Raw genomic sequence first — 18,377 nt, 5'->3', positions numbered from 1 at the left:
GGAGCTGCCTCGGCCCCCGCCTCTCTCCGCCTCGGCCCCTCCCGCCCCGCTTCTCACTCACATGCCTGGCATACCTTCTGGCGGGGTGAAAGGTCAGAGGACCCCGCACACTCACACACTAACATCTAGAACATACTGCTACTCTTCATACTGCTGTACAATTCATAAAAAGTATTATTATCGCTGTTAACAGACGTGGGTGATATTTGGACGGTTACCACTGGAAAGGATATTTAAATAAAAATCAAAGTTTAAGAAATAAGAAATAATTGTATATCATCTATATAACTGTATTATAACCTGGACAGAGATTCGTGATATTTTGCCAAATCAGATGCCAGATAACAGTTGTTTGGCATTTTTCATTTGACAAGTAATGTTGTTATCCTGAACACAGACAAACTAACAAGTCAGTGCAGGTTTTCTCAGTTTGTTCTGCACACAGTGAGTGTGTACATCTGTTGTAAGTATGAATGAACACACACACACACACACACACACACACATATATATATATATATATATATATATATATATATATATATATATATATATATAAAACAAAAAACTGGTTCGTTCGCTTTAATTATTTTTGCATAAAGGGCAGTATGGGGCACAGGAGACCTGTACACACCTAAAAAGTGTGGTGAAATATTACAGAAGATGAAGATGCCACACAGTGACAAATGAAAGCAGATGGCTTTTTTCACAAGCAAGGAATATCATTCCAGAACCAGCATGTAAATGTTTTATATTTCTCTTTACCTTGATAACTGTAGCATTTTGTTGAAAGTGAATTTACTCAAGGCACATGGTGCACCACTGCACCTCTCAACCAGCATGTGTGAGGTGAACTGAAGCATTTATTAAACAAGAAACACAACAGCCGATAAAGATATACATTTTATCCCAGCATAACTGCTGTTTTTTTAATAAATGAATATTGAGAAAATTAGTTTTGTTCAGATGGTAGAAATAAATTTGTATTGGATGAATGCATGAATTCAATTATACTTTCATACATGCTGTGTGAATTATAATAGAGAAGAAATGTTAGAAGGTACCAGACATCTGTGTACTGAAGCAGTGTTCTACACACGCACAGGTCAGCTCAGGGTTATCAGTTATCGCCCTGAAGGGTTCAGACAAGAGGAAGATAGCATCTTTTTCACTCATTCTTGCCAGAGCTACTGTTGTCAACTGTGACATCTCAGACTTTTAGGTTCCTTCTCACTCTGTCCATCAATCTGTGAGACTCACTTAATTGTCTTCCTGACCAACCTCGGCCTCAATTAATCATTCCTGCTGACACATTATCAATACAAATGTAAAACATAAGTACTTAATTTTAATTAATGACAATATTAAATCCTAGCTTTCATCCACTAATCCTCACATGATAAATCTCAAAACAGGAAGAACCAAAAGAAGGTTTATATTTATTTGATACGAGTTCATGTGTTCATCACATCACATCACATCATTGGCCACAGTGGAAAAATAAACTGAGAAATGATCTAGTCCTCAGCCTCCTGGGTGCAGCACGAGGACATCCGGAATAAATGGCCAACATTCCTCAGAAGTCATGGTGATAGGACTCCATCCAAACACTTAGCAACCACTTTAGTCAGAGGGTAATTATAGACATCAGCATGTGACAGGCAGCTGCCAAGAATCCGCTGGAACAAAATCGTCCTGTTCAAATGAATAAAACACATTACAAGCAAAGATGCCACAAGAATGTTCTCCAAATAAAGCACACCAGTGGTCATGGTGAATGAAAATGCCTCAGGAAAGAGACTGTTTGAACACAAACCTGTTGATAGAAATCAGCCCTGGATCTGAAACATTTTTCAGACATGGCCAGACAGATACCTGGAACAGGAATTTTATCAGGAACAAATTTACTGGTATTTCATGTAGACAGGAGATGACAGATGGATTTCTCTGATTACGAAATCTTTTCTGATTGAGGGTGTAAACCATTATAATATAAAGTAGAGATGGCTTCACCAAGAATACATCTATTTTGCTGGATTATGTATATATCTCCACCGGTGTACATTATGTTTGTGTGACTGTACCTGTAGATTTAAAAACAACTCAGTGCACCAGCACCACCTGGCGTTCAGCAGATCATTTCAACTCATGGAACACAAAGCCAAAAGTTCAGAGGTTACATCCTAACAAAAAGGAGAGTAAAAAGTATATTGAACTAATCCTTTTCAGTTTTACAAAAAATCTATATTGTATATCAACATCATGCCCAGGATACACTACAAAGGGATTCAATGGACCATCTCATCTCCATGTGCTGATGTTCATCCTGCTATAACTGTTAGCATCGGCTGAACAATATGCTCAAAAGATTCACAATATGAATCAGGATATTCAAAGATTCATATGAATAATAACTATAATTCATGGGTTAAAACTGTCAATCCCACCGTAACCAATAGACACCACAAGGCTCAAAAGAAATTCAATGCTCTGCCACAAGACATTCTCCTCTGTCCGGCCAGCTTTACTCTAGGTTCTGTCGCAGAATCCTCTTCTCCTCCTCCACAAAGTTCTTGTCTGAGGTGGCTTGTCCTAATTCCCTTTTTCTCTTCTCCTTCTGCTGGAAGGTCTCCACTTTCCTCTTCTTTGCAGACGTGGTCATTTTATTGGCCTCATCATCTCCTACAAAAGACAATGAACAAACTTAACCTCAAGTGACAATGGTCGGGCCCTTGCACACATAATGAAATGCCTCGTAATGTTATTGTACATCAATGGAATGTGTGCAGTATTCACTGAAACTGACAGCAATCTGATCCCGCTGCTTCGCTCTAGTACACTCAGAGAGATGTGCCCCTCCACTTTTAGACTGCAGGAGTTCTTAGGAGCCTCACACTCTTTCAGGCGCTTTCAGACTAAACGTGGCATGCTCTGTGCTCACCACGAGGTTAGTGTTTCCTTGCAAAAAAAACAGTGAGTTGCACTCCGGTTTTCTAAACTCCTGGAAAGACAATAATGTCGTGTTGTAGATCTCTGGACACACAGAGACTGATTAGATCAGCCTTTCGTCCATTCCTGCTTTGTGTGAGTGTGTTCTAAAGGCGCAATCTGAACCCTTGCTCGCTTCGATGCGAAGTTCAACAGATCGTGCTGCACAAGCCATAGAAAATAATGAGTCTCAGAGAATAGCGCCCTTTTCCACTGCTCTGTTTTCCCTGTTGAATCCCAATTTTGCTACCAGTGCTGTACTTTTCTAAAATACTAAAATAAAAAAAAGGACTTAGAAGAAAGTGTATGGAGGAATAAGGAAAGAACTTGCAGGCTTCATATGAACAACCAACCAAATTGTAAATAAGGTAAAAACCTTGTAATGGTTTCGGTTCTGGGAGTTCTGTTTAGTGGGCATGACCTCTGTTTCCCTCTGTTCCTCTTTTTTTTTTTTAAAGTGGCAACAATGTTAACAATTTATTGTTTTGATGCTCAGCAATTTTGGTGTAAAATGAATGCTTTGTTAATAAGCATGAAAGTTTTGGATCTGAGAATATGAATCATTTAAAAAAATAAAATAAAATAAAAAAAATTTATGCATTTAAGATAATAAATGTAAACTGGAAGTTTGTTGTATTCAAACACATGGACCAACTTTGGGGGTATGTAGGTTCAATTGTATTCAACAGGATACAAAACCACAGTTTTTACCTTGCATGTCATGGGCAAGAAACAGTTCAACATATCAAGAATTCCTTATAAACACATAAGGAACATGTGTGTGAGCTCAAATGTGTGGAGCAAAAAAAAAAAAAAAAAAAAAAGTGTGAGAATGAGATAAAAGAATAATAATAATAATCCTCATAAAAACAACAGGGCTTTGCACCTTTGGTGTCCTGCCCTAATAATGAAGAACATCAGAGCATATAAAAAAGGACTGGGTATTTCTCTGAACTCTCAGTATTAATTACTTCAATATTGATCATATTTATTGAGGAATGGGGTACTTTTACAAAACTTGTTTTAGCGGTACTGCATCGGTTAAAATTGTTTTTCAAATGTACGAGAAAGGGAAAGCGGTGCTTTAATAAAATAATCAAGCCAGCACATTCAACAATGGAACACAACAATACGGACAACACACAATACGGACATCTACACCACGTCACACCCAGACTCACCTGAATCCAGGGGTTCCTCTTCCTCAGGCAGGAAACAGCTGTTTTTCTGCACCGCATGAGGAGCATCATCACCATTGTCTTCATAGACATTTGACCACTTAATGGCCATGTCCATGCCAGGAGGAGGACCCTTCTTTTTCTCAGTGGCATAAGACTGGGGTGGGGGCACAGCGTTGCTTTTCCATATCTTAAACTCCTTGGCCTGGACAACGGTACAAAAGCACATACACATTATTACATCCATTACAATGTGAGCCACATTCATTCCCATATAATCTACAAACATTAAATAACGTTTTGACGCAGAATTGCAGATGAAAGTTGACCTCGTCGGGCGCCTTGACGGTGTGGCTGTCCCAGTCGATCTGCTTGTTGAGGGGGTTGTAAAGGAACGCGGGCTTCGTCACGGATCTGAAGAGCTCGTCGGGTTTGGGTAAAGGCGTCCCGCCCGCAGCCCGTTTGCTCCCTTGCTGGGACGAACCGAGGCTCTCGGAAGGGTTCGAATCTGGTTTGACTTTGGACGATTTCTGAGTCTCGTCTCCGGAGTCACTACTGTCACTGAGGTCGTCGCAGCTCATAAAATAATGAAGAGAGCCCGATTCCTTCTTCTCCGACATCCTGAATTACCCCGCAGAGACGGCGAGTAAAACGGGTCTACTGACTGTTCCTTTCACTAACTGTGTGAAACTAATATGGTGGCAGCTCAAACTCCGCCATCTTGACATGATGACGCGTCGTGACGTGCAAATTCAGAGTCGCATCATGCCTCATGTTTCGGGTTCATTCCGTCGAGTCGGCCGCCATTTTACCCAGGGCACTCTTCTCCGCTTTTCAGCAAAAGGAACGCTGGATGGCGACAACGTTCTGTCTTTTCAGCCGAAGGAACCCAGGATGACGACAATGTTCTGTCTTTTCAGCCGAAAGAACGCAGGATGGCGACAACGTTTTGTCTTTTAAACAAACATAGGCTCTCTCGTCTGATTCAGTAATTAAACCCAGCAGAAATCAATTCAAATGGCAAATTCACTAAGAAACATCAAGTGAATTCATGGGCAATTACTTATTCTTAACATTTGGGGAACACATTAGGTCAAAAATCTATCACATTAAACTTTTACAGACAACCAATATTAGTACAAAAAATGGAATACTACTACTTATTAAAATCATTTAGATCAATGTCCAAGAGATGAGTTTCGATAGATTTTTTTGTTTAGTATTTTACTAGAATACCACAAACCCACAAGTTAAAACGCTACTGACCAAGACACTTATTGAGCTATGGTTTATTCATAATCATTGATAGAAAAAGCCTGGTGATATACAATATATTGCCAAACGCTTTCCCATGTTTCTGAATCATTCTTTGTGTATTATTATATAGAACATTTGTATATTTAACCCCAAAATGTGTCATTTTGCTTAGAGTAATATAATAATTTTAGATAGAATACTGTAATTTAACAGTTTACCTTGATTTTAAAAAGTTAAACATTTTGTCGTCTCAATTTATATCTATATAATAGTGTCCAGAATAGAAAAGAATTGTTGGTTAAGGTGATAATAATAAAGAAAATAATAATTATTGCATTTTGCGTTTTTACCAAAAATCTCAATGTGCATACAGGCGCTGCTCACTAAGGTGATGGGTTAAATGACAGTGTCATTGTGATACACTGCAGCACAGTGCTCTGCTTTTAACCAATCACCCTTAGGGATCAGTGGGCATCCATGAAAGGCACCCGGGGAGCAGTGTGTGGGGACAGGGCTTTGCTCTGTGGCACCTTGGCAATTTGGGGATTCAAACAGACAACATTCTGATTACAGGTCCACTTCCTTACCCGCTAGGCCACTGCCCCCATCTTTGGTTCTTGTCAAGGACAGAATTTGTTGTGTGCACTTTCATATAAAATATTACGTGCAATATACGATATTTGATATATTAATGCAGTGTCCATAACTGTGTTGTCGCATTTGCGCTTCCATGGATTAGACAGTATTAGAAGGCAAACATCAACACAACAGCCCTGCTAAGGATAGTGATATGGTTCGGGCCACCTATGCCATGAAATGCTTTGCTACAAAAGTCAAAGTCACTGTAACACACACAAGAGAGGGTATCGTCAACTTCTGAACCAAACTCACTGAGCCAAATTTAACTGAAATCATATTGTTACAACCTGGACAGGAACGTAAACAATCAAGAAAGAGGAAGAGAAACGCTATGAACGTTTTAACCAATTTTAATAAAGAGAAATTAACACAATGAAGCCTTGACATAAATACAAACAAAGCAGTCAGGCCATGAAGAAGCGCAGGGTAGATGGCTACTGTGAACAGGCATGGGAGGAGTTCCGTAATTACAGGCTCCTCCTACAAAAAGGAAAATACAATCAAGACAGAGAGAACACAGACTGCACATCACATGACCATTTATACACAAAGTTGGAAAGTGTTCCATGGTCAGACAAATTTGAAATGTTTTTTGGTTGTCATGAATGCCATGTCCTCCAGGCTAAGGAGGAGGGAAACCTTCCAGCGTGTTATCAGAATTCAATTCAAAATCCAGCATCTCTGATGGTAAGTGTATACAATATGGGCAGCTAGCATGTTTTGGAAGGAAGTTTGAATGCTTATATGAAGGTTGAAGAGCAACATATGATCCCTCCAGATGACGTCTATTTTAGGGAAGATTTTGTGTATTTCAGCAGGACAATGTTAAACCACATACTGCATATATTACTGTTGGTTGGTTGTCTTGAACAGCATGGCCTCATCAGAGGACAAATCCTTGAAATTCCAGAAACTCATGTGAATTGTTTTGATTTAAATTTTTAAATTAAAGAATGCACAACTTTTCCGGAATTCGGGTTGTGCATATATGGGGAGAGTTTGTCAGGAAGGGCATCCGGTGTAAAACATTTGCCATGCCAAATGTGTAGACAGCCAGATCAGTTGATCTGCTGTGGTGGCCCATAACGGGAGCAGTCAAAGGAAGAAGATATTTGTCATGTTATGTTTTTGGCTCATTCACAGTACTATTTACAGTAACAAAACTTTATCCATGTTTCCCCTTTGGTTTCTTCTTTAGTTTTAGGGCAGTAGTTGGAACTGGCAAGTAAGGAAACGTATCCGTAATCAGATTCCCCAGCCACCAAGGTGCCACTGAGCAAAGTACCATCCCCACACAATGCTCCCCGAATGCCTTTCATGGCTGCTCACTGCTCACTATTTTTCATTGTGTGCACCGTGTGCTGTGTTTCCCAATAACAATCACTTCACTTTCAGTTTCTTCAGAATCTAGTATGATCTTGTGTGATATCTCAGACACTAAACAGTATTATGATGCAAGCCGAACTAGTCTAACAGCTCCATTTTCTCAAGAAACTGATCCAATTCCATATTAATTTGTATTTCTTAGTATGTTTTATGTTTGAACATATTACAAAAAAAAAATCAAACCATTGATTGTAGTAACCCTGTTCATTTACCGCAAATTAGATGATTGAATGTATCTCAAAACATTTAAGATTAATTATATGTATAATTATAGAATTAAGATTAGAATTAATAGAATATAATTATTAAAGTATATGAATCATTATGGACACAATAGTTATATGATTATCATTGTCGTATCATTATCAGGTCTCATTGTCTTGACATGTCATTTCCAGCCAGAAGAAACCCACTGGTCAAATAAAGTCTAAATCAAAGTGTAACATTGCTATAAATTGCTATAAAACTGTATATTACAGTAAAGAACAAAATCAAAATGTCAGCTGTGGATGCTGCAGTGGCTGTTGTAGAAGACTACAAATATTGATCAGTAGTGAAGAGAGGTCTGAAGAGAGGTCTGAATAAAGTAAAGTAAAGTAAAGTAAAGGTCCAAGTGTTCTGCAGAGCCCTGAGCTTGGATGTTCAGACACTGACTTTCTTGTTGATAAGCACTGAACAGCAGGTCAGAGCCCCATCCACTTTCACCTTCTCCATGTTGGACACAGGAATTAGCATATGGTCTTTAAGCTTCTCAAACACCTGAAATAGAAAACACAGGGTTTGAAAACAATTAAAAGAACTACACATCCAAGGCATTTTAAAAGGCATTTTATTTGTTTACTAAGCCAGCAACAGAGGCTTAAATCCTGTCTCATTGTTAAATGTATGTATCCAAGGTCCAAACATGCTGGTTTTTAACATGCAAAACTATAGTATTATATATTGTTGTTGTGGAAGGATGTCAAAAGAGCGACCCAAAATGGATCAAAAAGTTCTCTTCCTTTATTTTTTTAGTGTACCCCCAAAAGTGATCAGCAAAAGGTCAGAAGAAGGCCACTTGTACACACTGAGCGTCACTCCGTGACAGTTGTATTGTGTGTGTGTGTATATATATATATATTGTGTGTGTGTGTGTGTGTGTGTGTGTGTGTGTGTGTGTGTGTGTTTAACCAACAGAAGACATTCAGGATGACACAGAGCCTTTGTTCTTTTGGTATTTCGGTTCACAATGACTGAGCCATGGTCAGACCCTGCATGTGTGTGCAGGTGTCATATTTATCAGACATGCATCTATAGAGTTTTCGCTTTTAGCTTGTTTAGGTATGTGTCATGGCATGTTTTAAAAGGATATTTTACCTACTTTTCCCAGTCTCGAATCTTCTAAAAAAAAAAAAAAAAAAAAAAAGATGATAGAAATATTACAATGTCCCCAAAAAGCAATATGTCATTTCATGGAGGCTCTCCAGAAGACAACCAATGTTTTCTTAAGATCTTTCCAAGTAAAAACACTTCTCATTTCTCTCTTTCCACTTTTTCCAGTGCCAGACCTGCACAGCTTAGATGCCACCAACAAAAGACCTCTTTGCATCCAGATGCCCTGTATTTCTCCTGCTCTGATTCTGGCAGTCATGAAGGGAAGAAGGGAGATATCATATTTTTCGACATCATAACATCAGTGTGATGACAGCACCTGCAGCCACATGGCCAATCAAATGGTGGTAACCTTTATCCACTGAACACTCTTAGTTGTGAAAGTGATTGTCACACGTGATACACAGCAGCACAGTGCACACAGTGAAATTTGTCCTCTGCATTTAACCCATCACCCTGAGTGAGCAGTGGGCAGCCATGACAGGTGCCCGGGGAGCAGTGTGTGGGGACGGTGCTTTGCTCAGTGGCACCTCAGATTACGGGGCCGCTTCCTTAACCACTAGGCCACCACTGCCCTAGTTGGGTTTGTATCGGTCTAACTTTACTTAAATTCTCAACATTACACAATCCTTTTTTTGAAATAAGAAAGTTGGTAGTTGTATCTCTTCGTTTATATGGGTTTATATTAGTTTTTGAATTTAGTGCATTTGAAATTTGTTAAAGTGGTTAGATTGTGTATTGTTGTCTAGAGATTTTTGCAAGCAGTCTTTGTTTTTGTTCAACACTGTATGTCTTAAATGGTCTGAACCATTATATATGTTCTTTGTGTGTTAAGTCTGTAGGTAAGTTTGTCTTTGTTAGTCAGTCTGTTGTAATACATTTTTACCTTAAGTTACCATTTTTAAACCTTTAAGTTTATTTTGGTTTTGTTTAGTTTATTTTGAGTAAATAAAACTTGCATGAAGATGAAATTAGCAACCTGCACTGTGTAACTTAAAACAGGTTAGTGCGCTGCAATACCCATTTCCACACTGAACTCTGCCTGGGTCCAAATAGAGCCTGCTATGTCTGGAATTCCTGGAGGCAAAAATGAAGCTGCAAAACTTTCAGACTGTGAACTTTAACCTTTATTGTGGCAGAAGCTTATTTAACATACCCTTGCAATGAATAGCCCATTAAGGTTTTATGGGGAAGAATTGAGGGGTCCTGGTACAACTTTAATTGATTCAGTAAATCAATTTCAGTCAGTGGAAACATCACAATTCTTCAAGGCACCGTGGATATTTGAAGACAACCAACTGTTGGCTTGGAGTTGTTATTTAATAAAAACTAGTGAGACCTCAGGAATGTATGACTTTTCTAACATGTGCACCCAACACCCTTGCATATGATCTTAATGTTGCATACAACTAATCAGCTAATAACACAACTGCAGATGAGATATGCAGCTATTTTTGGAATATGCCTCGAAACACTTCTTTGTAAGCTTGATCCTCTCTGAAACTGTTTCTGTTTAATTCTGAAATAAAAGCTCAAGTTTGGCTTGGAACAACAGCCTACCTGTCAGGACAGAGACCAGAGGAACAGGATCTCATGTGATTTATGGTGGTCCCACAACAACAATAAATACCTCTGTGACGTGATTACATCTGCCCCAGTCTGCTCCATGGCAGACTCAGAAAACACAAGCAGGTAAGTTCACCACAGATTTCCTCAGTTCTCGTTAGACCAAACACTGCGAGGTTTCACAACCAAGGGTAAATGGCATTTAGAGTCATTTTTTGTTTGCCCAAAACAGAATGCTCTCTGATGGACAGCGGCTGAATATACTTGACAACACAACCAGATAAATAGTGTCCATTGTGCAGTGCACTGTAGCCTGAATGTCGAAAGAGTGTGTATGTGTGAACTCTGGTCACTTACCTTGGCACTCTCTGGATATTCTTCAGGGGTACAGTGTAAAAGAACATGTCCTTTGCTGGGAAGGTTCATGTATATGCAATTGGCAGCTATGTCATCAGGCAAAGTCAGTTTATCGTAGCGATGGTCACTCATCTGCTGCATGATCTGTGTGTGCAAACACACAAACACATTTTAATATTTGCACCTCTAGTCAGACAGAACAACTAGGCTATGGTTCTTCTCAACCTACTTTTTGATGGAAAAACGCAGTGTCAGACAGACATTCTTTCACAGCAGATGTCAGCATGTTATGTAATCGGACGGGAGGGGCATAGACATGTGGCCAATGAGTTTCCATCATCTCAGTTAGAACATGACAGTCTATATTTGTTTGGTAAAAAGGCAATACACACAAGTCTCACAAAAATACTAAGCAACTTCACACCATAAACAGCCAAGGTGTGAAGGTGTCTGGACTGTGGTGTGGTCTTCCCTTTAAAAGGGAAACACATACAGACATAAGTCTGTAATAGGCAGTAGTCTGTTAGCAGATCACGCTTGTAGTCAGGGGCCAATCCATATTTTAGAGTCAATGTAAAATTTCCTAAATAGCCAAATCAGTGATGACAGAATCAAAATGTTCTTGTTCCAGTAAGAATTCTTGCAGCAGAATGTTTAACTCGTTGGAGTTTACTGAGAGATGATGACGAGCTTCCAATAAGAAGATACATAAGTAATATAGATTGCTTTGTTTGTTGATATAGCAATTTTCAGGACTAATCAAGTCCTGAACGAATACAATTTTGGATTTAAGGGATCTTACATTTAACTTTCATTAAATTTCATCTGATGTGCCTGGCTGCAGGAATGCATCTGACTAGTGACTAGACTAGACTAGGAGAACTGGATTGAGAGGGGGGAAAAGAAACAATTACAGAATCTTAAAGAAATGAAAAATGTTCCACGACAGCACAGTTTTTCAAAGACTACTTCCAAGGAGTTACTGTAAATATTTTTGACAGATTATGACCTGTCTTGTTTGAAAATGTATGTTAATCAGATCAGGAATGTACAATGAAAAAGAAGGGAGTTAGGCTTAAGAGGACTTTTATTTTAAGATTAGTCATGTTTTATAGTGTAACACAAAGCAGCTCAGTACTTGTGTCCAAATAGGGCTTTGTGAATGAAAATGCTGCAGTAAACACTAAATTAGGAGTTGCAAATTACCACTAAATAAATATTTACAGGAAAATAGTATAATGAAATTGTCTGTAGGGAATTTAAGTGAAAGTGAAGTGATTGTCATTGTGACACACTGCAGCACAGCACATGGTGCACACAACGAAATGTGTCCTCTGCTTTTAACCCATCACCCTTGGCTCTATTATGAGGGATGCCCTTATGCTGAAGCACACTGTATATTCTGGATAATGCTTCTTTTGAGTCTGGACTGCCTTTTCAATAATACTATTGGGTCCAGAGGATTTATTACAGTTTCCTCTATGTTTGAAACACTTCCTCAAGGAAAATTTCTTGTGTCCACAGAGAAATGGTGTTTCGAGGGATCCACAACAGTAATTTTCTAAAATGTTTTCCAGAAAGAACTTCTCTTTTCCACGTATTTGTGTGGACGGCAAAATGGCTTTTTTTTGGTGAAACGCTGACTACTGAGGTATGTTCTGTGTTATACCTTTAAGGCTCTTTGTGCAGATTCACTGGAGCCAATTGCAATGAGCCCTGGACCTGCCATACTGCAAAAACTTTTCAGATGAAGACCTTCCAGCACTGGTACAGTGGAGACTGTATAGTCCTATAAAACACCATTATCAGCAGACAAGTGATTTGATTGTAATGACAATTTAGCAGACATCGCACACAAATGCATTTAGTCTCATGTCTCTGCAAGTGGCTAAACTCACTTTTTAGTTGTGCACCCAGAAAATTGCAGTGCGGGATTTTTTCATGACCTTGGTTTCATACCATTGTTCAAACTCAGTACTGCAACCAGTATTACAATGCATAATGCAGCTTCATCTTTTCAATAATTTAAAGGATTATGAGGTTGAGCTTGATTCTGGTTTAACGTGCAGTGCTGTCTATTCTTTGTGGTGTTAATTACTAGGTGCTATTTTTTCCAAAACAATTTATTTTAATGACATAATAATCATCTTATTTGCAGAATCTTTCAGTTATTTACCTTGAACGCATCTGCCAAGATCTCAGCTCCTCTCTGATTAGTCCTCTTAGATAAGCCAACAAAAAACTCTCTACCTGAGAACAGATTAAAGAAGTATTTAGGCAGTGGTAGCTTCTATGCCTAACAGGAAGTTGTAGATGGGATATCAGTGGAGGGAAGGAGTCAAGTGGAAATAGTTCTGTCTTTGAAACCCATTACAGATGTGAAGTGAGGTAGGAGTCAACAACCTCTGACCAATAGTAGTTGATAGTAATATCCATAAATGGACAAATGAAACATTGACTGCATAAGTACTGAAACAATGCAGGCAGGATGGTAGCTGCTTGTTCAGGTACCTGTAAAGAGAACGTCTCCACCATCCAGGGTGGCCGATTCATCAGTCATTTCTATGATGTTCAGGTTCATCTCCATCAGGGCCCTTTTCATGGCCTCAGTCTGAAAGAAAGAATAATCAAACAACAGTATAGTCAATTAGTAAATGCTGCTGGCTGGAGCACTTATGCACCATGTGTACCAGGCGGTGTACCACAGGTTAGAAATTTAGTGAAGTGAAGTGAAGTGATTGTCACTTATGATACACAGCAGCACAGCAGATGGTGCACACAGTGAAATGACAGGCGCCCGGGGAGCAGTGTGAGGGGACGGAGCTTGTCTCAGTGGCACCTTGTCGGATCAGGATTCGAACCGCTAGGCCACCACTGCCCCACCACTGCCCCATTTACTTACCGAGCATACATAAAAAAGTAAATCAAATCGCTTTTATCATATAACACCAACACATCGTACAGTGCATATTCTTGTGAGCGAAGCTTCTCACGCTGGAACATTAAACATATGTTTATCTATATGCATAAATTGTCTACTCTGGGTGGGAAATCTTGCAGTGTCATCACGTGAAATCAACCTAGTAAAATTCAGCAAAACTAAAATACAATTGTTAAAAATATCTAACTTTAGATATTCACTCAGTATATATTTTTTTATCTTGTCTGCTTGAATTAACTAAGAGGAGGACCTAGGCACCCAGTGCAACAATACTTTATTTTCACCTTTGAGCTGAAAAAACAAAAGGGTGGTAGTAGCCTGGTGGGTAACACACTCGCCTATGAACCAGAAGACCAAGGTTCAAATTCCACTTACTACCATTGTGTCCTTGAGCAAGACACTTAACCCTAAGTTGCTCCAGGGGGTGACTGTCCCTGTAACTACTGATTGTAATTCACTCTGGATAAGGGCGTCCGATAAATGCTGTAAATGTAAAATGTAAATATATAGGGCTCACTACTTAAAACAGAGTGAGACAAGGGAATCAGACAAGGGAATCAGACAAGGGAAGGTTCAGACAAGGGAATCAGACAAGGGAAGGTTCACAATCTCATGGAGACACTCCACTCACACACACCACCTGAAATACAAGACACATTCAGACAATAATCACCACCGACCATGACCAACACTTACAACAAATCAAGATTTATGTTTACATAAATATAGCTGAAATAAATTCAAAACAAATTATTAATTAAACATGTTTTTATTCAGTTGCAGCAGTTTTTGGTGTTTTAACATACTATAAGAAGAAGCCTTCCACAATCTCAACTAACCAGATCAAAATCTAGACCATTTTATGCATACGCTTATGTGGCAAGTTACCCCAAATCTCTTTTGGCTCATTTCTGACCTGGTGCGTAAGGAAATGGACTCATAACAGAGGGTCTCCTTCAGCCTTTCATGGCTGCCCACTGCTCACTAAGGGTGATGAGCTAAATGTAGAAGACACATTTCGTTCTGTCCCTGTGTGCTGTGCTTGCTGTGCATCATAATGACAAAAACAATCAAACAAAAGAGAAACAGAATCAAAATCGTGCCACAAGGATAGATAATAGCCATCAGATATTTGGGGTTACAGGCAGTCACACATTGCCACATGAAGATTAAGAAACTAAAATCATTCAGCAACAAACCAGTCACAATGATATCATCTGAGAGAGATGGGCTGATGTCATCACAGAGGAAGTATGTTAAACTTTTATGAGGAAAAAGACGTTAAGGAAGTGACCCGCAGAAAAAACTCATAAAAAGCTGAAAAACATTCAAAAACTCTGATCCAAAGGGCTCAGGTGTCCCTCTTCACACAGCTGTCTACTGGAGCTGCTCTACAGTTCAGCCCTGGCCCTCAGGCCACCGTTTTACTATGCAGTTTGGCTGCTCCCCAGGGTGTGAGCACCAAGCCTGTTTATATGGGTGAATCAGTGTTTCCAGGGCCCAATCTCACGGTGATGTCACACAGCATGCTAATCGAAGGCTGCTGGCCCTTCTCTCAGCACACAGCCAAACATGAGGTCACCAGGTAGGCTGCTATGGAAACTAAGGCCTTGTTCAGTATACTGAAAACAGGGGATTGGTTAGGTTACTTAAACACTTCTGGAAGTCTCTGTAATTTACATGCTCATGTTGTAGTCAGAGTAACGCTAGTAACAATTACCAGTGTACTCACAATTAACAGTGGATGGCCTAGTGTGTAAGGAAACGGTTGCTGGTTCAAATCTCAAACTGCCAAAAGTGGTCCTCTGGGTGCAGACCTTTCAGGTATATGTACATATGTGAACTGAAATATTATAAAGTTTCTCATAACAAAGGTGGAAGCACAGATATGCAGTTTTAAGGTGGTCAAGAATATATATATTCAGCATAACCCCTGAAGAGACAGTAGACAAACAGCTATGCCAGCACTGTCACTCCATCATTATCCTTCTAGATTCCCATCAGGAGCTGCTTCTCTGCAGCTGAAGGGACCTGAGAAAACAGAGAGGCCCTCATTCCATCAACCTGATCTCAGAGTCACGCAAAGGGAGCTGCTGGGAAGGCCAAGGAGGTAGTTTTGGCCACACTCAAAACAGTGAGCATCTTACAAAGGCTCTCTTCTCCTCCATCCACTGCCCCTGTTCTACAGTCCCTGACAAAAGTCTTGTAGCTTGTGTGCAAATTGACCTCAAGTGCCGCTGAAATATATTTCTAATCAATATTTTATTTTATTTTTTTTTTACAAGAAAAGGCTCATTTATTCCAGCTTTTGTAATAATGTTTCAGTGCAAAACGAAACTGTCAAAAAGTATTCTAAAATTCAAAGCTTGGTAAAGCCCATTGAGTCACTTTTTGCAAAGACATAAGTGTTGTCGCCTTGTCATATAAGCTTCACCTGTGACTAATAATGGATCAGATAGGTCTCAGGTGTGTATAAAAAGAACCCCAGTAAACTAGACCTTCAATGTAGAGTTAAGTGTCTTGTTCAGGGACACAATGGTAGTAAGTGGGGATTGAAATGTCTTACCCTCTAGGCTACTTTCACCCTGCTAATGATAATTGCACTAATACGCCATGATCTTAGCAGCTTTCTAAAAACATACCGTTCGTGGAGGTATACAAAAAAGCGAAACTATTTATACTAATAAATATAAAATGCCTTGGGCCTGTCAGAAGCCAAACCGAAAAAGATATGTTGTGTTATGCCATGTTTCATTTTAGGACAAGACACTATGAACACCAGTACTTGCCTCCAGTATGGTCTTCTCTGAGTGGGCTTCCAATTAAGTTCTATAAAATTTTGCATGGTCATTCTCCAGTATTTCTTTGTAACCTACTAGTCCCTCATAACCTTCCATGATCCCTTCGTTCTCTGGTTGAAGGCCTACTTGCTTTCCCTAGTGTATGTAATGTCGCTGCTGGAAATAGATCATTTGCTTACAGAGCCCCAAATGTTGGGAACAACCTTCCAATGAATACTTTAATTCTGCAGCCAATCTGCAGCCAGATTGGCAAAACTGTCATCGGTTCTTATTCTCCTCGACCTCTCTGCAGCATTTGACACTGTTAACCACAAGAATCTCTTGTCAATCCTGAAGAGGCTTGGAATTCGGGGCTCAGCATGGCAGTGGTTTGCTTCCTACCTTGATGAGCGATCTTACCAAGTGACTTGGAAAGGATCCACCTCTACCTCACATAGACTCACGTGGTGTCCCTCAAGGCTCGGTGCTAGGTCCTCTCCTTTTCTCCCTCTACACAAGATCACTTGGTGAGGTCATTTCCTCACATGGATTATCCTACCACTGCTATGCTGACGACACACAACTCCTCTTCTCCTTTCCTCCCTCTGATCTTCATGCTGCTTCCAAAATCTCTGCATGTCTAACAGACATCTCGTCTTGGATGGCAGCCCATCACCTCCAACTCAATCCCACCAAAACTGAACTAATATTCATTCCAGCAGATTCTTCACCACATCAGGATCTTGCTATTTACCTAGACAACTCGCAGCTCTCTCCTTCTGCAACAGCCCGCAACCTTGGCGTAACAATAGACAACCAACTCTCCTTCTCAACTCACATCAGCAATCTTTCCCGCTCATGTAGATTCCTTCTCTACAATATCAGACAAATCCGCCCTTATCTGTCAACCCAGGCCACCCAACTACTGGTTCAGTCCTTAGTAATCTCACGACTGGACTACTGCAACTCCCTTCTAGCTGGTCTACCACTATGTACCATCCGACCTCTACAACTCATACAAAATGCAGCAGCACGACTGATCTTCAACCTTCCAAAATTCTCCCATACCACCCCTCTGCTACGTTCCCTCCACTGGCTCCCAGTAGCTGCATGCATCAGGTTCAAAATACTGATGCTGGCCTACAAAGCCAAACATGGAGCAGCACCATCCTACCTCACAGCCCTTATTACACCTCGCACTGCACCTCGTTTACTCCGAGCCTCCAGTACTGCTCGCCTGGTCCCTCCATCTCTGAAGGTAAAAGGAAAACATTCATCTAGACTCTTCTCCGTCTTGGCCCCTCGGTGGTGGAATGAACTTCCCCTCGAGGTCAGAACAGCTCAGTCACTGAGCACCTTCAAATGACAGCTCAAGACCTTCCTCTTTAAAGAATATTTAGATTAAATTGTAATTTTCTTGTTGTCGAACTTTGTGTACAGAATCTACAACAGATTGAATTAAATAGATGTATTCATAGTTTGGGTCCTAGTGAACCGGAATTGATCTCTTCATCGATGGTAACTTGAAAGCACGTTGTAAGTCGCTCTGGATAAGGGCATCTGCCAAATGCCATAAATGTAAATGTAATTCTAGATTAAAAACCTACTTATACAGGCAGGCTTTTACCAACACCACACTTACCATGCCTATCACTCACAAATGTTTAGTCCTCTGTTCACTTAATTTCAGCTAATTTCTCAATAACACAGCCTTCTCTTTTCTTTATCATCACCATGGTAAATCCACATGTGATTTTCCTTGCCACTTTCACCTTTAGCTTTGGAAAGATGTTATTTTTCTGGAGAACTTTCAGGAAATTAAGTCTCTGCTGAGCCTTCTTCACCAGCTCTGTCCTGGGGTGTGAACCGAACAGAGTTGGTGAAGAAGGCTCAGTGACCTAATTTCCTGAAAGT

The 18,377-nt window shown here is 40.0% G+C and overlaps 2 protein-coding genes across 6 annotated transcripts in view; both read right to left on the bottom strand.

Moving 5' to 3' along the window:
• Positions 1-1,419: 1,419 nt before the first annotated feature.
• Positions 1,420-4,786, bottom strand: c13h1orf52 (chromosome 13 C1orf52 homolog). 4 transcript variants are annotated; one of them, XR_003751624.1, is made up of 5 exons: positions 4,496-4,786; positions 4,170-4,371; positions 2,085-2,682; positions 1,817-1,875; positions 1,420-1,695 (listed from the first exon to the last, which is right to left on the bottom strand). XR_003751624.1 is itself a non-coding variant. In XM_029000035.1 (3 exons), the coding sequence occupies exons 1-3, from the start codon at positions 4,784-4,786 to the stop codon at positions 2,525-2,527; spliced, it is 651 nt and encodes a 216-aa protein (XP_028855868.1). In that variant the 3' UTR covers positions 1,420-2,524. The 4 variants fall into 4 exon arrangements, 1 of the variants encoding a protein (XP_028855868.1); XR_003751622.1 differs by having other exon boundaries at positions 1,817-2,682; XR_003751623.1 differs by having other exon boundaries at positions 1,420-1,875.
• A 1,610-nt stretch (positions 4,787-6,396) lies between these two features.
• Positions 6,397-18,377, bottom strand: part of ddah1 (dimethylarginine dimethylaminohydrolase 1) — a 32,405-nt gene continuing 20,424 nt past the window's right edge. The window contains exons 2-6 of one of the 2 annotated variants that reach the window (XM_029000032.1): positions 13,254-13,353; positions 12,919-12,992; positions 12,412-12,531; positions 10,743-10,886; positions 6,397-8,207 (exon numbers count right to left, since the gene is read on the bottom strand). In XM_029000032.1, the coding sequence (XP_028855865.1) occupies positions 8,091-8,207; positions 10,743-10,886; positions 12,412-12,531; positions 12,919-12,992; positions 13,254-13,353 (555 nt within the window). In that variant the 3' untranslated portion in view covers positions 6,397-8,090. The remainder of the gene's footprint in view (positions 8,208-10,742; positions 10,887-12,411; positions 12,532-12,918; positions 12,993-13,253; positions 13,354-18,377) is intronic. The other variant, XM_029000033.1, reaches the window with a different exon arrangement.

This window comes from Denticeps clupeoides, chromosome 13 (genome assembly GCF_900700375.1).
Source record: "Denticeps clupeoides chromosome 13, fDenClu1.1, whole genome shotgun sequence".
NCBI lineage: Eukaryota > Metazoa > Chordata > Actinopteri > Clupeiformes > Denticipitidae > Denticeps > Denticeps clupeoides.
This window is presented reverse-complemented; position numbering and strand designations above follow the sequence as displayed.

Bases quoted from the DNA above. Each gene is read 5' to 3' on its own strand.
- c13h1orf52 (XM_029000035.1), bottom strand. From the start codon at position 4,786: ATGTCGGAGAAGAAGGAATCGGGCTCTCTTCATTATTTTATGAGCTGC. The intron at 4,372-4,495 runs GTCAACTTTCAT...ACCGTTGTCCAG, and splicing joins CCGTCAAGGCGCCCGACGAG to GCCAAGGAGTTTAAGATATG. The intron at 2,683-4,169 runs GTGAGTCTGGGT...TGTCTTTTGTAG, and splicing joins AGAGGAACCCCTGGATTCAG to GAGATGATGAGGCCAATAAA.